This window comes from Monodelphis domestica, chromosome 1 (genome assembly GCF_027887165.1).
Source record: "Monodelphis domestica isolate mMonDom1 chromosome 1, mMonDom1.pri, whole genome shotgun sequence".
NCBI lineage: Eukaryota > Metazoa > Chordata > Mammalia > Didelphimorphia > Didelphidae > Monodelphis > Monodelphis domestica.
In genome coordinates this window covers 425,962,412-425,984,798 of record NC_077227.1, presented here as the reverse complement: position 1 = coordinate 425,984,798, position 22,387 = coordinate 425,962,412, and the positions used below count along the sequence as shown (strand labels likewise).

Sequence of the window (22,387 nt, the reverse complement as noted above, 5' to 3'; positions counted from 1 at the left end):
AACAAAACAAAACAAGGATATCAGAGCTCTGTCACTTCTGTAAAATGTAGGCTTAGATGGTCTTGAAGGTCCCTTCTTTAAAGCTTCCCAACCCTCTATGGTATTTATCTTACCAATGTCATAGAATTACTTTGAAGAAAGACCCTTATAGGGCAATCAACAAAGAAATAAATCCTTTAATAAATAAATTTAGCTTATACACTTAATAAATACATTTACTTTTTAGTAATATATTTTAATCTACAAATTCTTAATCTACTGTAGAAATGGGAGCTATTATGGAAGGATTCAGAATATTGTAAAATCTCAGAGATGGAAAGGATTTCAGCAGGTAACTAGCCCAACTCGTACCTGAATGAGTAGCCCCTCTTCCCTGGCAAGGGATCCCCCAGCCTCTGCTTAAAGTCGAGATATCATAGAAAGAACACTTGTTTGGGTTTTAGACCTGCATTTAAGCCCTGACTTTGACAGTTACTAGCTATGCAACTTAGTCATGTCACACAATCCCTCAGTTTCTCCATCTGTTAAAAATGGTGATACTTGGACTATCTCTCTCACAGAGTTAGGAAAGAGTCAGAAAACTTTAAAGCACTTTAGAAAGAAAAGTCATTATTCCCTCCCAAGACGGCCCATTCCATTTGGGAAAGCTCTCACCGTTAAGAATTTTTTCTTCTTTTAGACTAAAATCTGCCTCCTAAGCATTGGGTAGGTGGGGGAGGGGGAAGCTGTTTTCTCAAGGTCAAGCCGTCCATCCCCCTGCCTCCCAATTCCCTTAGCTGGATGGACAACAAAAAAGCTGTTTACCAGGCCCATCCAGGGCCCCAGGCTATGTTTACTTCTTTCCCGTATCCTTTGGGAGACGGGCTGGGTCCCCAGGCCAGGACCCCATAGGCCAATCGGGGAGTAGAGGCCAGAGAGGCCAAGAAGCCCTGTAGGCTGTGGAGGATGGGCCCATAAATCAGCTTGGCCCTCAGCCTTCCCACCTCGATAATGAGCTGCTCTCCTCCCCAGTGGAGTTTGTGCCTCTCTTTTCTTTCCTCCCCCCTTTGAGCTCCCTCCCACCCATCTCTGTCTTTGGCTTAATTGACAGCAAAGATCCCCTTATCTACCCTCCACCCTGGGGAGCATTAGAAGCCTGTTTCCCCTGGGCCCAGGCCGCCACCCCCCCCCAACTCACCATCCTCTTATTATTATTTTTTTTCTTCTAAGAAAAAATGAAGAGACAGCAAATCACGTGTGTGCAGAAACCAATGAGACACTTGATTGGGCCTCAGGCGGGGGCCTCCCTCCTATGCCCCCCCCAACCCTAGATGGGAGGGAAGGAGCTGGAGGAGGAGAAGGACGGCCAGGACAGGGCCAGCGGCCAGCACCCACCCACCCATCCTGCCGGCGTGAGGGAGCTCCCTTCGCCTTACCCACAACCCAGCCACGGCCTCAGCTCTGGACTGTCTGTCTGTCCGGCCGGCCGGCCCCCTGAGCCCTGCAAGAGGCGTCCCTGCTCCCAGTAAGTAACGAATCTACACTGATTGAAACAAGGCCGCGGGCTCCGGCTTTGGCCTTCATAGTAGAGGCCCAGGTTGGGGGCACTGAGGGTAGTCAGGGGACCCTAACCCTTCTTGAAGGGCATGATGGTGGGGTTTCCAAGGAAAAAACTTTGATTTCTGTAGATTTCTAAGATTTACAAAGTGCTTTCCCTTTGGGCTAGGCAGTGTGAATATCCCCATTTAATAGATGAAGAAACTGAGGCTTACAGAGGGGAAATGACTGGTTTAGGATCATGAAAGGATTACAGGTCACACTTAAAATTCAAACCCATGCCTCTTCATATTTCAAGTCTAGGGTCTGCTTCCACTAAGCCCACTACCTCCAATTAGAGAGGGAAGACAGTGGGAATATTGAGGGAAGGGAATGATTATTGGGGTTGGCCAGATGGGGAGGCATCAGCAGGGTGAGACACTGGCCCCTGGACTCAGGTCAGTGCCCAAGCAGGGCCCCTTCCAAAAAGGAGGGCTTGGAAACAAGCTGCTGTTTCCCTCTCCGGGCAGCAATATGATGGGGGCTGTGGGGGATGGTGGTAGTGGTGGTGTCCTCCTGGCTTTGAGCTTAGGGTCCAAGTCAGAGCTGGACAAGATGGTTTTCTAATTTCTCAGTTTTCACTCAGTTGTGTGTACGTCTATGTGTCTTTGCATAGTCTGTACCTTATGAATGTATTTGTGTCTGGATATGCACCACAACTTGGGGGGCCCCTGCCTCCCTAAAGAAGATTTACCCTAGCTATTGTGGAGGTGGATCATCTCTGTGGTGCCTTAGCCCATCAGGTTTGGGGGGTTTCTTTGGGGGCCTGAATGAAGACTGCAAAAAGGAGGGAGCTGACTCTAGAACTAAGGGCTTCCCCTTCCTTTTGAACTCAGGAACTCTGAACAAATCACTTCCCTTCTGAGCCTCAATTCCCCAATCTGTCATATGGAGATATGAATATGTGCACTAGCTACTTTACAGGACTGTTGTAAAGAAAGAACTTCTGTAAACTTTCAAGTGCCATAAAAATCTGATTTGTGATTATTGAAGTTGTATTTGGTCTGGTGGAGAAGAATATGAAAAGAGGATCTGAAGCTTCCCATAAAGGCACAACTCATCCCCCAGCTGGTCTTTCTCAGTACCCCTAGAGTTAGAGGGTCATGGGTTTAGGACTGGAAAGGATTTGAGTCATTGAGTTCAATGACCCTATTTTGCAGATGAGAAAACTGAGGCACAGAGAAATGACTTGCACAAGATCAGAAAACTTCAGTGCCTGCAGAGGAATTTGAATTCAGATCCTCCTGTCTGCAAATCCAATCTGCCACCACTTCAAGGAAGTTCAGGTCTTGTGTCCCCTCACCACCACCCAGCCTGACCCCTTTTTACCACAATCAGATAGTTGATCAAATGATAGGCAATTTCTCTGTGTTTGAGTGTGCTGTGTGCTGTGGAGGGAGCTGCAGAGGAGCTGTTGGAAGACTGGGGCTCTCGTCCCAGATCTACTGTACACTAATTGGGTAACCTTGGGGGAGCCCTTTCCTTCCCCTCTCTGGACCTCAGTCTCAGTTTTCTCACCTTTAAGATGATGGGTTTGAATTCCACCACATCCAAGGTCCATTGCAGCTAAAACATTTTATGTGCTAAGACTTTGCCATCTCTAACACCCTGTTTTGACACTCTATATCCCTAGTGTAGAGGGAGGGGCACCTACTGGCCACTCCACTGAGAGAGGCAACATCTGTTGTGTTTTTGTACCCCACTCCCATTGGAAGTTTATTAGCATTGATTCTTCTTCTTTTTATTTTACCTGCCACTAAGTCCCCACTGCTGCCATCAGGGAAAAAACCCTAACAGACACTTTGTGCTGAGATGGACAGAGGTCATTGTGCCACAGGAGACACTTCCTGGGGAGGCAGTGGGGGTAGAGGAATGGGTTTGAGTGTAGCAGCCATATCCCTGAGTCCTGACTGCACCCTTTCCCTCTGATCCCCCATCAAGCTCTTCCCAGGGCTCTGAGTGCTCTCTTCCTTGGGGGCTGGGATGGGGGAGAGATGTCTGTATCCGTGAGTGTGTCTATGTATCTATCTGTATCTTCCTGGTTACATGTCTATCTCTGTGTCTCCGTGTGCATCTGTGTCTAACAGTGTTTGTGTCTGGGTAGGGCTGTTAATGTATCTAAGGTCTATTAATGTGTCCAAGTGTGTCCCTAGCCATCTGCCTGTGTGTCCATGTCACTCACTGGGAGTGAAAGCACCTGTGTCTCTGTTTTTGTGCCTGTGTGTATCTATGGTAGTGCATCTGTATCTGACAGTATCCGTGGGTCTCTGGGTTTATGTAGCTGTCTACCTGGGGCTCTGTTTCTCTGTGTATCTCTGAATCGAGGTTTTGTCTACCGATGCATTTTTACCAAGATACGCCTGCACCTGTCCTCGTGCATATGCCCCTGTTTAGATATCTATCTGCCTCTTAGTTTTGGGTGTTCTAGCAATCATTTCTGAAGTTCCCACTTTGTGCCAAGCTCTGTGCTAGGCACTGGAGGAGACAAATACAAAGAATGAGACACTCCCTACTCTAGAGGAGCTTGTGTGCATTTGTGTCTACCTGGGTGTCTACTTATATCTTTGTGTGCCTGTACAAAGAAAACTGAGTGTGTGTGCGTGTGTGTGTGTATGTGTGTGTGTGTATGTGGGGGGGAGAAAGAGGGAAGGAGAGAAACAAAGGGAGGGAGAGGGAGAGAGAGAAAGAGATTGAGAGTGGGGAGAGGGAGAGGGAGAGAAAGAGAGAGAGAGAGAGAGAGAGAGAGAGAGAGAGAGAGAGAGAGTGAGTCAGAGAGAGTCAGAGAGAGTCAGAGAGAGAGAGAGAGTCACTGAGACTTTCCTGGCTCAATGTTCCTGGTTCTCTGACCTCAGATACCAAAGAACGATTGCATATTGGGATTGGGATTCAGAAAGAGGGTCAAGGATTCCCAGGGGCGATTTTGGCAAGATGAGCCAATCCAGACGACTGTATTGCTGTCGAGGGACTGAACACCTCCTGCCCTCCCACAATCATTCCACCCCATCTCAGCCCCGGCTAGAGCGAAGAGCAGAAAAGTAGCACGGCCCGGAGATGACCCGCACTGTTCAGGAGGCTGTGCAGCAGTGCGTGAATCTGCCGTGCTTCTTGACCCGGTCGTACTCATAGTGGCTGCTTATACGCTTAAAGATCGCGTTTTTCAGACCTGGCGCTTGCTCTCCGGTCTCCGTGGCCGCCCCACGTGAGCTGGCAAGCAATGGTTGTAGATCCGAGAGACTGCGAATCGATCCTCATGAAGAAATCCAAGTCTAGAAATCTAGCTACCTGAATTTGTACCTGCCTCAGGGTCCCTAACACTGGCCAGATTTTCTGAGCTAGATGCCCTGACTCCACCCGCGGGTGCCGCAGCCTGTGGGACACTGGAAATAGCGTAATAGTTTCATGTCACTTCTTTCCACCTTAGTTTCTTCCTCTGTCAAACGGGGTTAATGCTATGTGAGCTTCCTCTGTCAAAGAGAGTTGTGGGAATCAAATTAGGTAACAGGTAAAGCGCTTTGCAAATCTTAAAGCGATCTATAAACGCGAATTCTTTTTACATTGTTATTATTCAGCGTAGAAGGAAATCGAGTCCCAAAGAGGTTAAGGAATTTGTCCAGAATCACAGATCTGGGCCTTGACCCTGGTCCCCTGCGATCTGAACCATTGCTCCTTCCGCTCGGAGTGACTCAGATCCACAAGAGCTAAAATCACTTCAAATTCTTCATCTATAGCCCTAGGGGCCTTCTCCCGGCCTCAGTAGCTTTATCTGTTAAATGGGGTTAACTCCTGTCCTAACTTCCCTGAGGGTCTCAGTAAGTCTGTTAGCGCTATACAAACCGGGACTTAAACAAAAAACAAATAAACTGTATGGCTCACATCTCAGGTATCATGGGAAAGAGGGAGGAAGGAACTTCGGGGCCGCCGCGAACAGAGCCACTCTTGGTCCGGGACGTTGCTGCGTCGGCTTGCTGCGTACTCCCACGTCTGTGTGGCAAAAGGCTTCCACTCCCACAGAGCCTTCCCCCTTGGACTTGAGGGGAGGGATACGGAACCCGGGCGGGCAGGGGGTCTCAAAGAGAGCTCAGGCCTTGCTTTCCTGTCTCCCCCACCCCCTTCTCACCCCAACCCGCTTGCAGAACCTCTTTCTTCCAGGCTAAGGGAAGGAGTGGGCATTCTTCCCCGGGCCTTCTGAGAAGGACGTCTGCCCAGGTGGGCGCGTTCAGCAGCGGTCTGGCAGTAGTAAAAAGAGTCGAAGACATAAGGTGTAAGGAGACCCTGAATTCGAGTTCCGACGCCTTCGTTAGCTCTCTATTAAGCTTCGGAAAGACCCCCTTCTTTTCCATGGGCTTCAATTTTCTTCTCTGTGATAACTCACTTGTTAAAAAAAATTTTTTTTATAGCGCTGCCATTACTCGGGGTTATTTTGAAGGTCAAATGAAATCATTCTTTAGCTACATTTGCTATCTCCCTGAGCTCTGTGCACAGCATTTCGCATACAAAAGGATCTTAATAAGTATTTGTTGAAAAGATAGAAAATCACGGAGATACCTATGCCACCTGCATACGTATGTGTATATCTGTACATTTTGTGTCGGTGACTGTGTATACCCGCCCACCTAAGTTTTGGACCCGTGATTCCGTCTGGGTAAGGAATTCTCAGGGTCGGTACTGGGTCCACATCAGCAAGTCAGCAACCCGTCGGTAACTTACAACGGCGCTTGGAGCCACTCAGAGATTGTGGTTTGCCACTCAAATAGAATAAGAAAGATCGAGGACTTGATCCCAGGTCTTCCTGAAGCTCAGACTAGTCTTCTATTCACCACTCTTAGTTGAATACTAGTTCACATTTCTATCTTTTTTAAGATTGACAAAGCTCTTTCCTTTTTAGCAGCCTTGTGAAACAGGACAGAGATTTTTGTGCCCATTATGCAGATGAAGCAACTCGAGAGAGGGGAAGTGACCTGTGTAAACTATTAGCGTTGGAAAGGAGTTTAGAGGTCATCTAATCCACCCCTATCCACCTTTTACAGATGAGGAAACTGAAGCATAGAGAGACTAAAAGTGATCACTAAACTAGTAGGGGTATATAAAGGGATGCATGTTTGTTGTTATTGTTGTAACAGAACTAGCCGAGTCCTAATCTAGGCTCTTCTCCTCTTTTCTCTCTGCCTCAACCGAAGTTCTCATCAAATGCTCGAAGCATCATTCTTCAAAGGGTTCAGTTCAGGGCTTTTCTGAATCCCGGGGTTATTTTTTTCCTAAGCTACCTGGAAATGGAGTATGGCTCCATTCCTAACGGGCAACGTTTCTCCCCGTTCTGGTGCCTTACCTTCTCTAGGACGAAGGGTTAGAGTAAGTGTATCTCCTCCCACATCTTCACACCCATTGCTCTCAGACCTTTCCCCACTCCCCCAAATGAGTAAACGTTGAAGATGTAAGAACAAAAACTTCCAAATCAAACAAAACCAAGAGTCCAGCAGCAGCCTTTTAGTTGGTCAGGCTTGCAAACAAACAGTCCAAAGATTGCTGGTTTGTGCCCAGTAAGGGTATACACTGATAGGGATTTATTTTACTCCCTTCTTTTCCCCAAAGGTAAAGCAGACTCAGGGAAGGCTGTGGAGTTTATTCTTCAGGCCCTCGGATGCTTGGAGCATGGAATCTCTGAGTAGCCCAAATTTTCTCTGTCACAGAAGGGAAGGGAGGGACATGCAGATCCCAGAGCTGGGGAATTCAACTCAGAGAAGGGTTCTTGGATCTGAGGACTGGAAGAAATCTTGGAACCTAGAGTATTAAGACTGAAAAGACCCTTAAAAGAGCCAGAGGTCATCCGAACTGAAAAGAACGTTAACATTATAAAGGACTTTAAATTAGAGACCATGGAAACTAAAGAAGAAAAAGCACCATAGAACATAGAATGTTCGAGCTTAGAACATAGGAACTTGGAAATGCAAGGGACTTTAGAGATTCTGTTTTCTGACGATCATTTTTTTTCTTCAGAAAAGAAAGCCATGGGTCCAACACTATTAAGTGATTTACCCAAGATAGCATAGGTCTTGGGTACCAAGCAGAGGGCGCGAGTTAGGTCCGAGAATCTGGTACCCCGGCCCATCCTTTTTGAGTCTACCTAGAAAAGGAATACCGTATTTATAGGTGTATGAGACATGCCAAGAGTCTCCATTTGCAAGAGAAATCTGGGGGCTCCCCTGCCGCGCAGAATCACGGTCCCCAGGCAGTGCAAGCTCTTCTGAAAATGGGGGTCGCTGTGGACAGTGATGTGGCGGCTTAGATGTAGAGGCGAGTGTGTTCTGTAGGGCTTTTTCCCCCTCCCCCCTCTAAGGAGGAAGCGGAGGCCGGGGCCGGGGGGCGGAGAAGAGCTCCCCAGATGGAAGCCGCCCAGGAGAGCCCTGCGCCCCCGCCCCCAGGGGCTGTCAGCACCGCGGAGCCGACTCTCCCCGGAGCTGAACCGTAGCGCTGATTATCAGCTGCCGGACGGGGTGCGGCTTGTAGCCGGCCGGTCTTCGTCTGGGCAGGTGGGTCTCAGCGTCTGTGACCCCACGGGATTGAGGGCCCAGGAACCCCAATGGGGTACGGAGAGAAAAAGGAGGTGGAGGAGGAGGCAGGCTAGGGACTGGGGGTCGGGCGGGGTTGGATACCGGGACGGGGCGGGCGGATCCCATGCTCACTCCGCTTCCCACTACGGTCAGGGCCCCAGCTGCAGGGATTCTGGGGAAGAATCCTTCCAAGGCGGACGAGCTTTCTGGCTCGGGGCTCTTTCTAAGTGTCTGTCTCTGTGTGTGCCAGTGTCTCTGTCCCTCTTTAGGTCTCGTGTCTCTATTCCCGTGTGCTCCTGTCTCTGTATTTGGTATCTTTGACGTTGTCTCGATGATGTCTCTGTCGCTGTGGGTCTCCATCTCTGTGTGCCTCTGTTTTGATGTCTCTGCCGTTTGCCATCACTGTTTGTGACCGTTTCCCACCCCTCCTTTCCCCTGCTTCTGTCAGTGTCTCTGTCTCCCCGGAGTCACTGTCTCTGTTTCTATTTCCTTTCCTCGGTTCCAACTGTTTCTGGACATCGTGTCTCTGTGTGCATCATCTCTGTCTCTCTCTGTGTCTCACAACTCGGTCGTTGGGTGTCTCTTTCTGAACCTCTGCAGCTACCTTCTCACGTCTCTCTTTCTGCGTTTCTGCGCCGTTCTTCGATACCCACTTCTCTCTCCAAGTCTCTATCTCCCTTGTCTTTGTTTCTGCTTTTCTGCCTCCGTGGCCACCCTTCCATCGTTATCCTGTCTCTCTCGCCCCCCTTGTCTCTGCCTGAGCTCCCTGGCCTGTTTTGGGCACTCTGTGCCAATCTCTCTATCTGTTGTGTCTCTGCTTCCATTTCCATTCTTCCGTTCACTCTACTCTCTTGTCTCGAGAATTTTGTTTCTGTCTCAGAAACTACCCCAGACCAGTTTCTACCTTTCTCCAGTGGCTGTGTCTCTGTCTCTTATGCCTAGGTTCCTCTACGTATCTTTGCGCTGCCTCTGTATGGATTTATTTCTGACTCCATAAGTCATTCCTTGGTCTCTGTCTCTCTCTCGGGGTCTTTACTTCAGTCAGTCCTAATCTTTTCGGCGTCTTGGCCACCGAGGCTGGGCCACTTTCTCAACCCCCTCTGAATCTCTGTCCCAGTTTCAATTTTTCAGCTTTGGGATCATAATTGGGTGTTCCTACAGCTCTCTGAGTTTCCATCTCTGACTCCATGTGTATCTCTGTATCTCCGTGTGACTATTTCTTCCCTCCCCTGCCATTTTTTTTTAATTCCTTTCTCTACCTTTCTCTACCTCCCCAGCTTCTGTTTCTGGCTCTATTTCTGTTTGGGGTCTCTTTTTCTCTAGGAAGTCTCTGAGTCCGTTCTAGATCTACCCATAGACCAGCCCTCCTTCTGTTTGTTTCTGCCCGTTGTCACTGTCGCTGCCCTCGATCTCACCAACACCAGCACCCATTCTGTTTTTCCATAATTTCAGGACCTGCTTCCCTCTTAGTCTCTCCCTCTCCCATGCCCCGTCGCCCCTCCTCTCCTTCCAAGTAGCAGGTCCTCATGTAGACCTAGAGCCCTGGGTTCGGTTGTGGAGGATTTATGTTGTCAAAGAAGCCCACTGGGTTGCCAACTGCTGCCTCGACGGCATTGCCCCCTGGCAAGGAACAGGACCAGGCCCTGCGCTGAGCCTCTTCTGGCTCCTGGATCCCCAGGGGCCCAGTCAGGCGGGTAACCCAGAGCCCGTGTCCTCTTAGGCAGCGTGCCCCGCCCGCAATCCCGCCCACCCTCCGGGGGCGGGAGAAAGGGGAGTGAGGCCCCCCTCCCCGGGGAGGCCGCTGATGTTTCCAGGGCCCCATGGGCGCTATAAAGGCTCCTCCATAGCCCTGAGCCACGCCTGGCTCTGCTGCACCAGGCCAGGACCCCTGCCCCTTCCCTGGTTCCATACCCCCGACCCCCTGGTTCCATACCCCCGACCCCCGAACTGTCTCTGATCGCTCTGTGGTGACTCTCTCCTCTCCATTCCCTCCCTCCTTCTTCCAGGCAGCCGCCGAGGGCATGGACTATTCGTACGACGAAGACCTGGACGAGCTTTGCCCAGTGTGCGGGGACAAGGTGTCCGGATACCACTATGGGCTACTCACCTGTGAGAGCTGTAAGGTGAGCTTCCCCGAGGGCTGACTGACAGACTGAGAGGGACTCAGATGAATTGGGGGAAAAGCCGAGAGGCGCTGTGGCGGGGCCGGTGTCCGGCAGGGAGCTACTGCAAAAGGTCGTGGAGGGAGGGGTGACGACGAGGCAGCCCACTGACAGAGGGACTTTGGTCAAGAAGAGCCAGCAATGGAAAAGGAGAGAGATGAGGACCCCCAGGAAGCAGTGCAAACGAGAAAGGGTCCCGAACTAACCATCTCGGGTCGAGTGGGAAAGCTGGAGAGGGCGAAAAGGGGTCTGAGAAAGTGGCTTGGAAAGCTTGGGCCATTCCAGAGGTGACGGAGACCTGGCCTAATCAGTCAGGAAAGAAGGAAGGGGAGGGACACCGACGGACGGGGGGGGGGGGGGGGAGGCTATTGGAGAAGAGGAACAGAATTGAAAGAGAGGAATAGAATAGTAACCACTGGGAGCTCTGAGCTGTTGCAGTGACCAGGACAGGACCGAAGCTCCCAAAAAGGTGCTTGGGACTAATTGGCCGGGGAAAGAAGGAGGGGCCTGGGTGGGGTGTGTCTGGAACGCAGTAAGGACCGGGACAGATGGAGAGAAAAAGAAAGTGACAGGTAATGGGACTCCCTGCAGTGAGAACCAACACAAGCTGAACTTGGGGTGCTTGGAGGAGTCACTGTGGCGGGACAAAGCGAGTGTGGCGACCAGGGCTTGTCTCTAACAGCTCAGGAAGCGCTGACTTTGGACAGCTCCTCCTTCCTACTTCCACCTCAGTCCCTGAATGAGGCTTTGGGTCGGAGGGTGGTGGTCAAGGACCCCAGAACCTGGGTGCCGGAACTTCGACCTTCTCTCAGCTCTCGCTGTACGAGACTCCGATTTCTTTGCGGTTTGAACCCACCCCCACCATCCCCTGAGTTGGGCAAGAATAACTTTAGGATCCAACAGACACAAGGGCTTGCCTGTTAACCTGTCTAGTATTCAGCCCGCAATAGGCACATGCCCATTCCAAATCTTAACCAGTTTTCTAGGACCCGCGAAGTGGAGATCCTTCTCCCTCTCCAATCCCCTTAATTCCAGTTAGGAAGAACCTGGACTGGTTCTGGGGGCCACTTCCCTTCAGGGTCATAAAGGGATCCCTTTCCCTGTCACCTCCTTGTATCTGGCTCTCACCCAGCCTCCCAGCCCGCATCTTTCCTCCAAACTGCGTAGAAGCCTTTTGCTGCGTTCCTGTGCAGATTTTGCGCTCATACCCTGGAGCCTTAGCTGCTCACCCTGCGCAAAGAAAACTCAGCTTCTCTTCCTTACAGCCCTCTTTGGACCAGACTAGTGCATTAGTCCCCTTCGCCGCTCCTTGTTCCCAGCTACTGGTCCTGGTTGGTTCCTCACCCACTAAGGCAATTCCCGCTGCTGCCCTGGACTGCTTCCCTTTCCTTCTCACCTCTTCCAATCTCGGCCTAACTATGGAAACCTTGTTCCTCATTCTCTTCAACTGTATTCTATTCCCCAATCCTCCCTCCTCTCTGTGTTCTCTTCCCCTCTCCCTGTATATTTCTACCTCTCTCCACATTCCTGTTCTCGAATTCTTTTCTTTCTCCCCTTGTTTTCTCAATTTTCTCCCTTTGTCCTTTATCCGAATCCTTTCCCCAACCCTCTCTCCTACTCCTCTTCCATTTTCCCATACCCTCCTCTCCTCAGGTCTTTCCACACTCTCCCAAGGTCTGTCCCCCTCTCTTCTTTCTAAGTCCTCTCCCCTGTTCCTAGGCGGTTTTCCTTCACCTACTGGTCTCTTCCCTCTCCTTACATCTCCTACTTAATTCCCATGCGCTTTCACCATTCCCTAAACCTTCCTCCAGTATCCTTTCCTCTTGTTCTCTCCTTCGTTATCTCCTGTCCTCACTCCCCACATCTTTTCCTTTTCCCTGGGTTCTTTCCTTTTATTCTTAGGTCCTCTTCCCCTCCCCACCCTTTCCCATCTTCTTTTATTCTTTCTCTCCTCCCCCATCCTTTCTTCTCTTCCCTCCTCAGTTTCCCAGTCCTCTAGCACTCTATTTCGCCACCTGAATTCTCTCCCCCTTTCTCATTTCCTCTCCCACTTTCCCCAGGCTTCTCCTTACTCCCCTGTGTCCTCTTTCATTTTTCAGCATCCTTTCCCTTAGGTGTCTTCCTATAATCTTTCTCTTCTCTTGCCCCTGCCTCTTATTCTCTCCTCCTCCTGCAGCTTCTTCCTTCATCCTTTCCCAGCTGCTTCTCCCCTACGCAGGTGTTTTCTCCCCCTCCTCCTTCATGTGGCCGCCCCTCCCGGATCTCCGGTGCTAACTCCCTCTGTATCTCCCGGGACACAGGGGTTCTTTAAGCGCACCGTACAGAATAACAAACACTACACGTGCACCGAGAGCCAGAACTGCAAGATTGACAAAACACAGCGTAAACGATGCCCCTACTGCCGCTTCCAGAAGTGCCTGACTGTGGGGATGCGGCTGGAAGGTGGGTGTGATTCCGGGTCCCAGCCCCAGCCTCAGTTCCATGTCCATGTCCTATCCACAGACTCTTCTCTCTCCCTGCTTCCTCCTTTTCTAGCACCCACTGGTGCCCCACTCTGTAGGGCACAAGAGAAACTAATGCAAGATGGGGAAGGGGAGCAAGAATTGAATTTATGGGGGGGGAGAGAGAGGGAGAGAGGGAGGGAGGGAGAGAGACAGACAGAGAGAGAGAGACAGGGACACTAAGAGAGAGAGAGGCAGAGACAGGGAAAGAGAGAGGGAGAAAGAGGGTGGGAGAGAGACAGAGAAGGAAGGAGAGAGAGGGAGGGAGGAAGGGAGAGAGAGAAGGACTAGGAAAGCTGGGGAAAAAAGAGCTGGGAGGTGACCCAACTAGATAAGTGCAATGAGTGGGAGGGGCGAATAGGTGAAGGAGAGCCCTGAAGGAGGGAGGCCTGGTGATGTCTGTTGGGGTCTACATTGTTTTGGGTGATCCTGACTGACTCTGATCTCTGGAGATCATAGGTGAATTTTCTGAAACTGGATTACATTAACTTAGCAAGACAGTGAGTGTAGTGCTGAGTATGGGGAAATGAATTTTAAGACCTGGGTTCAAGTTTGGATTCTGTGACTGCTAACTCAGTGTGCCCTAGGATAAGAAATTTGACCATTTCCTCCTATGGAAAAAGAAAGCAGTTAGACTGGATGGAGCCATTTCATGGTTCCACATCCAACGTGCTTTCTCTTATGTTCTGTGTTCTAAAGGCCTTTTCATTGATTCTCTATAAATCAAGGGATATTAATATTTTAGCCTTTTCCCTTTAAGCTTTTTACCTGAAGCTGGGAGAGCAACTGGGTTGTATTGCACAGCTCAGATTTATGTAGTACTTTAAGCTTTTCAAAGCTATTCCTTCAGTATGAATCAGAGAGTGCAAGTATTATTATCCCCATTTTACTGATGAGGAAACAAGATCAGAGAGGGAAAGTGATTTGGCCATTGTTCTCAGAACTAGCCAAGTGTCAAAACAGAGTGCCAGGGGTTTACTGAATTCAAATCTATCACTTCTCCCTCTGAGGAGTAAACAAGCAGAGAACACCCTCTAAGATCTAAATCAGTTATGTTGGAGTAGGGCTGGGATAGCCCAATGGTTCCGAGGGACTCTCCAGGATAGTGACATTACAGATACATGGGGTCATGTCACTGGCTTAAAGGAGCCCATGAGCCGTGGAGTTGGAGGGTCTCACTGTGAGAACCAAATAGTTTGAATAAATTAGAAGTCCATCCACCCATGTATCCAAACAAGCCTTTACTAAGCACCTACTGTGTACATGGTCCTGCACTCATTATAAGGGGGAGTGCAGAGATGAACAAATTATGGTTCCTTCCCTCAGGGAGTTTGTAGAAGGGCAGATGAGACTTGTATTTGAGTAATAAAAATACACAAAAGAACATGGCACAGTGATGAAGAGGGGTATCAGCAAAATACTCTAAGACTTCCTCAGAGGAAAGAAAGATCACTATGGGTATGCTAGAGGAGGAGAAGGGAGGCCTTACAGGCTCAGGGACAGCTCCACAGAGGAGGTGGCATCTGAACTGAGAACTGAAGACAATCCAGAGGTTGCTTTAGCCAGCCAAGCTGCAATGCTGACTCTGCTGGTTTTTAACTATGATCTTCTTTACATGGGGAATGTAAGACATGGCACCAATCCATTTTCAAGCTCCTCCAAATTCCCCTTTCTCCCTGGGTGGGGGGAGAAGACAGGAAGTTCATAACTCAAAACTCACAGAGAAATAGAATATAGAACGTTGGCCCCAAAAGACACCTTAGAACACGGATTGCTGGCTTAGAGAAGACTTAAGAATGTAAACTGTTAGAATAAAGAATTTTAGAGCTGTAAGGGACCTTCATTATTGTTTAGTTGTGCCCCATCTGGGGTTTTCTTGGCAAAGATGCTGGAGTGCTTTGCCATTTCCTTCTCCAGTTCATTTTACAGATGAGGAAACCGAGGCCAACAGGGTTAAATGATTTGTCCAGGGTCACACAGCTAGTAAGTACCTGAGTCCAGATTTGAACTCAGGAAGAGGAGACTTCCTGATTCCAGACCTAGTGCTCTATCCATTGTACTCACCTAGCTTCCTAAAGGAAGGGTCCTTAGAGATCATCTAGTTGGAGGCAGTGAGGCACAGTAGAAAGAGCACTGATATTTCAGTCAAAGGGGGAAGGTTCAAATCCCACTTGATAATCCCTGTGTGGCCTTGGCCAAATTATTTCATTTCCATGGACCCTAATTTCCTCATCTATCAAATTAAGGAGGTTGAGTTAAATGATCTCTGAGATCCCTTTTAGCTTCTAAGATCCAAGATTCTTTTATCTTTATAACTTATTCAAGATCACAAAGTGATTTAAGGACAGAACAAGAACCTTGCCTGTGGACTTCCTAGTTAGAACCTTTTCTATGGCCCCCCAGTGTCAGCCCAATGACACACATTTCTCAACATAGGGGGTGAGGGGCAGGGAGCTGGGCAATACTGTCTCTCTGAGTCTCAGAAGCAGAAGAGAGGATAAAGTTAGAAGAGATCACCACTAGCTTTGACCTAGAGCAGTGACTGATTGAGGCCTCTATTCATCTTCCTCCTCCTTCCTCCCCTTCCTCCCTCCCCCTACTCTTCCTGGGCCAAGGGAGGGCTCTCCCTGTTCCCTACTGAGGCTCTCAGTCTGTGCTGGGAGATGTTGGGGGAGGGGCCCAGAGTAGAGATGGAGAGAGGGAGGAGGGAGAGCTGAGCTGCAGAGAAGCACCTGTTCCCAGCCAAGTGACACATTCTTGGGCCGTGGGAGGAACATCTGGCTGGGGACTGGAGAGGCCTTCCTGGGGGAAGGAGCTTCCGGAAGGGCTGGGCAGTGAGGCTGCCTTAGGTTCCAACAAAAGAGAGATCCATTTATTTGATCATTCAAATGGACACTTATTGAGCACCTACTATGTGCCAGGCTCCATATTCTTCATTTTGGGGGGATTCAAAGACAAGTAAAGCTACTCCCCTCTCATTAGGGTTCTTACAACCTCTTAGAGAAGAGGAGAGGTGTATACAATGCAATAACAACATAATAAGCATTTATTAAGTACCCACTATGTGCTGAGTGCTAGGTGGGGGAAATCAAACCCTAGCATCTAGGGCAGCCCCAGATGCTGAATTTCCTTCCCACAAGGCAGTTGGGCACATTGCTTCCCCTCCAATAACCACTCAGCCCCCAAACACGCTCTGGAGTGGGGAAGAGGAGGAATAGGTGACTTGTTTGGCTATATTCCTCAACCCTGCTTGCTTAGATCTAGGAAAGCAGATCAGAGTTGGTTTGAACAACCAGAGGCCCAGGGAAGGTCAAGAATACCTGGAAGATCCATAAAGTCATGTGGTTTCCAAACCTGGGCAGAGCCATATCCCTTAGAATGCCACACAGTGGATTGCCAGTCACTTGAAGTAAGATTCCGAAACTCATTAGAAGAGTGAGTTTGGGTCAGTTTCATGGAGGGAGGATGCATGACATCGCTACAGAAGTATGGCTGGGAGGGTACCCTCCATCTGCTTCTGCCACAGTCAGACAACATCAGAGCTAGAAAGGACCATAGAACCCGATTGCCAGAATTAGCAAGAACCCCAGAACACAGACTGTTAGAACAAAGAGAAAATGTGAGAGCTTAAAGGATGTAGAAAGTGAGAGATGGAAGAGACTGTAATTCCATTCCACTCAACAAACATTAAATGCCTGCTGAATCAAAAAGAGAAAACAACCAAGTCCTTTCCCTCAAGAAGCTGACAGTTGGAGGAATGTAACCAATATGCAAATAAACATAATAAAAACCTAATTTGAGGAAGGAGAAAAATCTAAGGGGGTGGGGAGATGGAGTGGCAGCAGGAACCAGGGAAATCTTCTTGGAGGAAGCAGGAGCTGAGCTAAGCATTGAAGGGTGTTGGAGATTCTGATAAGCACATTTGAGGAGAGTTTCCAGGTGGGGGCGGGCGTTGTGTGAAGACATGGAAGCGAGAGAGAGGGAATGGCAAGTTCAGAGAATAGCTAGTCGTACAATTTGCCTGGAATGAGTGCATAGACCATGAAAGGAAGTAATGTGAAATAAGAACGGGAAGGTAGGTTGGAGCCACATTGTTGTGGGTCTTTGAAGGCTGAGCTAGGAAGTGAGTGTGTAGAGGTTGTTAGGATTCAAAGAAGTTATCTTGAGCAGGGGAATGACATGGTCAGAATCGGGGCTGTTGCTACATAGAATCTTAAAACTGGAACACGGTTTCCAATGTAGAACTCTAGGATCAAAAGGACCCTTAAAGACCAACTAGTTCCACTCTTTCGATTTGTAGATGGGAAAATGGAGAGAAGAAATGGCCTGTCATGTAGTAAGTCAGTTGCAGATCTGGGGCATCACCAGGCTTTCATGGATTAATCTCTAATAGCCAGGGCCAGAGTTGGGCTTGGAAATTGAGGAGAGGTGATAAGGGAAGCCCAAGTTACTTCTCTCTGGTCAGTGTGGGAGGACTTCCTGACAGAATCCCTCTTACCTTCTCCATAGCTGTGCGGGCAGATCGAATGCGAGGTGGGAGAAACAAGTTTGGCCCCATGTACAAGCGAGATCGTGCCTTAAAGCAGCAGAAGAAGGCCCTGATCCGGGCCAATGGATTCAAGCTCGAGACGGGTCCACCCATGGGACCTCCTCCACAAACTGACTACCCCCTGCCACCGACCCTCCACCCAGGGGCCAAAGGCTTGGCACCTGCCCCACCTGCAGGGCCACCTGGTGACTATGATCGGGGCCCCTATGGCCCACCAGCTCTGCCGATGGCAGTGCCCACTCACGGTCCCTTGGCTGGCTACCTCTACCCTGCCTTCCCTGGCCGTGCCATCAAGTCAGAGTACCCAGAGCCCTATGCCAGCCCCCATGACCCAGCCCCACCCTACGGCTATCCAGAGCCATACCCCAGTGGCCCTGGCCTGCCTGGGGTCCCAGAGCTCATCCTCAAACTGCTGCAGCTAGAACCTGATGAGGGCCAGCTCAAGGCCCGCATCCTGGCCTGTCTACAGGAGCCTGCCAAGGGCCGGCCTGACAGGCCCACACCTTTTGGCCTCATGTGCAAGATGGCGGACCAGACACTCTTCTCAATTGTTGAATGGGCTCGGAGCTGTGTAGTCTTCAAGGAGTTGGAGGTGAGTGGCCAAAACCAATGGTGTCCTTATCCCTCCCCTTCCTCTTCCCCTCTCCCCTGCTCTTTTCCTCCTCTAAACTTTCTCTTTTCTGTCTCCCTTTATTTTTCTTTCTCTCTCCCTTTTCCTCCTACCTCTCTTTCTCTCTCTCACTTCCTCAGTCCTTTTCTTTCTTCCTCTCTTCTCCTTCTTTCCCTTTCTGGTATCACTCTGGGTTCTAATCAGGGACAAGCCCTCACCCGAGAGTGTGGTAGAGGATGGAGGTAGAGGATGGAAAGAGCATGAAGGAGGAGTCAGGGGACCGGGTTTGTTTTCTGTCACTTTTTAGCTGGGTGATCCCAGGCTCAGTTGCTTTGCTTCTCTGGAGTTTCTGCCTCTGGATAGCATCCTCTAGCTACAAAATGGCAGGTTAATCATGGGTAACCTTGAGGACACTTCCAGGTCTATGGACCAGACTGAGAAGAGAATCAAGTGGCCTCTCTGTTTCCATTCCTGTTTCTTTTTTTTTTTTAATATATTTTATTTGATCATTTCCAAGCATTATTCGTTAAAGACATAGATCATTTTCTTTTCCTCCCCCCCACCCCCCATAGCCGACGCGTAAGTCCACTGGGCATTAGATGTTTTCTTGATTTGAACCCATTGCTTTGTTGATAGTATTTGCATTAGAGTGTGCATTAGAGTCTCTCCTCTGTCATGTCCCCTCCATTCCTGTTTCTTGTCATACTCTTGGATCCTTACTATCCATCTTCTTTTGGAACTTTGACTGCCCCATTCCCTTCTCTCCCTTCTATTTCTCTTCCTTTCTCTAGCTAAGCTAGAAGGGCCAGTTCTAATACTAGGATACTCTATTTTCAGATGGGGAAACTGAGTCCCATAGAGATTAAGTGATTTATGCAATTATATAGGTAGTAATTAGCAACAATTAGTCACTGCTCTTTGGGTCTTCAAATCTATTGCTCTTTCTTTTTTCTTTTTTTCTTTTCTTTTTTTAAATTTTATCTAATTGATTAATTAAAAATTTTTTTACATGGTTACATGATTCATGTTCTTTCCCACCCCTCCTCCCAACCCCCTCCTGTAGCCAACAAGCAATTCCACTGGGTTTTACATGTGTCATTGATGGATCAAGACCTATTTCCATATTATTGATATTTGCACTAGAGTGATCGTTTAGATTGTATCCTCATCAACCCATGTGATCAAGCAGTTGTTTTTCTTCTGTGTTTCTACTCCCACAGTTCTTTCACTGGATGTGTATAGCATCCCTTCTCATAAGTCCCTCAGAATTGTCCTGGATCATTGCATTGCTGCTATCTACTGCTCTTTCCATTCTACCACTCTGCCTCTAGTTCCCTGATCTTCCTCCCCCACTTCCTGTCTTTCTCTCCCTCTTTCCCTTTCTCTCTCCCTATTCCTTTCCTTCCTCCCTCTCCTTCCACCTTTTCTCCTTCCCCTCTCTTTTTCCCTCCCCCATCTTATTTCTATCTATTTTCCCTTCTCTCTTATTTATTTGAATCATAGAACTGAATAAGAAAGAACTTTGGGTGTTCTCCAGACCAGTGGCCATCTGCCATCTTGATTGCTTTTTCTTTATCTCTGTGGCATAGCCTGTGATGAGAAGAGCAATGTATTGGGAATAAGGAGCCCTGGGCTCCAATCTGGCTCTGTTGTGTCATGTTGGAAGAATCATTACTTTTTGGGTCTCAGTTCCCTCATCTGTAAAAGGAGGAGGTTGAATGAATTAATGCTGTCTGGTCTCTCTTGTCTCTACCATTTGTAAAGCTTTGATGGGAGAGGCAAAATCAGTTTTGAGGTTTTCCCTTTAGGTAGCCTCTCTGAACACTGAAAAGGCCAAAATGGGGATCCTGGATCCTTTTGGTCTTCTGTGCTTCTGGAAAGGAGCTCGATTAATGGGTATTCTCCTGCCTGCATGGCCCTGCCCTTAGCTGGAGAACAACAAAGGAGAGGATAAGGGTTTCAAATTGTGGCTGCCTATGCTGCCCAAAGTGGGAAATCTACCTATGGGCCACTGACTATGGCTGATATTTGGATCTCGAGGTTGAACCTTTCTAGGTCTTTGGGAGAGGCACATGGCACCATGGCAAAGATTTGGAGGGCATTTCAGCTAACCTTTACCTCCGATTCCTCATTGTTCTGGGTGGGGGGCATAGAGGGGGTGACCCTGAGTTATTTTTATAAAAATTAAATGTATTTTTTCCAGACAAAACTCTACTTTCTCTTTCCTACCTCTCCATATCAATTGAAAAGTAAAAAACCTCTTGTAACAAAGATACATTGTGAAGCAAAACAAAGTCCTGCTTCGACCGCATCTAAATATATACGTGTGTGTGTATGTGTGTGTGTGTGTGTGTGTGTGTGTGTGTGTGTGTGTGTGTGTGTAGGCACACACTATGGATGCAGAGCCAGGCAAACAAAATGCCTATATTAACCCATTGACCATGTCTGACACACACATGTGTTGGTATATATTTATGTATAGTTATTACATATTATCTGTGTTATGTTTTTATTTTTTGTTATTGAATACATTATTCTCCTGGTTCTGCTTACTTCACTCTGCTTATAGTTCTTATAAATCTTCCCAGGTTCCTGTGACCCTGGGTTCTTAAAGACTAAGGTGAAGGGGCAGCTGGGTGGCTCAGTGAATTGAGAACCAGGCCCAGAGATGGGAGGTTCTGGGTTCAAATTTGACCTTAGATACTTCCTAGCTGGGTGACCCTGGTCAAATCACTTGATCCCCATTGCCTAGCTTTTACCTCTCTTCTGCCTTAGAACCAGTACACAGTTCTGGTAGGGGTTTTAAGGAAAAAAGAAGACTAAGGTAAGCTTTGACTAACCCTTCCAAACTGAAAAGGCTCGGAACAGGCTCGTTGACAGCCTGCGCATCTATGTCCCAGGACCAGTCTCACCAAGTGTGGGATATCTCATTGCTGAGTTGGCTGCATATCGATAAATTTTATGGCCTCAGCAATTCTCAGGGAAGAACTCCCTAGTCCTAGAAGGGTCGAAGACTGCATTGGTGGAAGGAATCATTGTGGAACAGTGGAAAACCAGCTGACTCTGGAATCAGAGGACCTGGGTTCAAATCTCACTGTTAACATGGTGGAAATGACAGGTTAGGCAAATCACTCTGGACTTGAGTTCAAATCTATAAATAAAGGGTTGGGACTAGATGGCCTTTAATTCTGTTCCAACTCTAGTTGGAGGATCCAATGAATTCCAACCGAAATAAGTCTTTGAGGTGTTAAAGGAATGGAAATAAGAGGAATAGAGTCCACAGAGGGTTGTTGGAACTTTCCTATTGATAACATTCCTAGCAAAGACAGCCAGGCCACTGTCTGCTGTGCCCTTCCAATTCCTGGACTGATTCTCTCTCCCTTCCCTTCCCCATTTCTCAGGCTTAGATAAGAAGAAAAGCAACAGGAAAAGTAGAGACAAAATAAAGAGCTTCCCAATAAGAGGGAAACTTCCCAATAGGATGAAACAGTGGCTCTTAGGGAGCTGATGGGAACTCCTATTCCTACCCCTTGAGAGACCAGGGAGAGGGGGTAGGAGAACTTCAAGAGGGCACCTGGGGGGTCTTATACTTTCTATGTTTTGCCATGTCACGGCTCATCTTTCTGCATATTAGAACTGAGGTGGGAAATGAGAGAGATCTCAGCCCCCTAGCTCTCAAAGACTCAGACTCTGCTGATTTCAGGAAGTTGAGGGGGAGGCACCCCTGTGGGCAGTGACTGTTTGTCTCAGTCCTATCAGTGTTTGCCTTCCATTCCAGCCGAGATGTTGTTGTTCCTGAGCCTGGACTGTAAACAGTGGGGCCAAACTGGGCTCTGGGGCAGCAGCAGCTTTGACTGGCTCTTGTCTGTACTGATGGCTAGAGAGCCACAGCCTCCTCTGGGCATGTAGGGTATGATGGCTTGATGTCTTTCCTGGGAAAAAGAGGGTGAGCCAAGGGCCATATCTGTTCACAGGACGGGCCTGGGCTGGGCTACAGGATAACATCTGTATTGGGGTGGGGATGGGTCCCAGGGTTGGGGCACCATTTTCCATCTTAGATACTTGGGGGGGGGTTATTAGCTCCAAAGGCCATGGTCTATCCTAGAAGTAAGAGGACTGTGGGAGAACAGAGTCTCCCTTTGTACTGGTACCCTTTGTCCTGGTCTCTCTCTAGCTACTGGAGTAGACACTGGCTGAGAGTCCTGGGGGCCTAGGCATGAGCTGTGCTTATTAACATAAGTCATGCTTCATGTTGAATAAAGACTATGATGGAGGTTGGAGAAACTGTGAGATGGGGCCATATCATCAGGAAATATTTTAGGTGAGGGAAAGAGAGTCATCAGGACACTGAAAAGGTAAATTATTTCTTTTGTGGAGGATCCTGGTCAGCTGGAGGCATTTGGAGGGCAGATCTTGGTGATTATAGAGCTCTGGATGCAAGT

The 22,387-nt window shown here is 48.6% G+C and overlaps 1 protein-coding gene across 4 annotated transcripts in view; it reads left to right on the top strand.

The window, feature by feature from the left end:
* The first annotated feature begins 1,264 nt into the window (after positions 1–1,264).
* Positions 1,265–22,387, top strand: part of NR5A1 (nuclear receptor subfamily 5 group A member 1) — a 52,622-nt gene continuing 31,499 nt past the window's right edge. Inside the window, exons 1-5 of one of the 4 annotated variants that reach the window (XM_007474637.3) lie at positions 1,265–1,504; positions 2,736–2,861; positions 10,130–10,246; positions 12,586–12,727; positions 17,296–17,927. In XM_007474637.3, the coding sequence (XP_007474699.1) occupies positions 10,145–10,246; positions 12,586–12,727; positions 17,296–17,927 (876 nt within the window). In that variant the 5' untranslated portion in view covers positions 1,265–1,504; positions 2,736–2,861; positions 10,130–10,144. Of the gene's footprint in view, positions 1,505–2,735; positions 2,862–4,385; positions 8,103–10,129; positions 10,247–12,585; positions 12,728–17,295; positions 17,928–22,387 lie in introns of those variants that run through there. The other 3 variants (XM_007474638.3, XM_007474639.3, XM_016428403.2) reach the window with 3 other exon arrangements.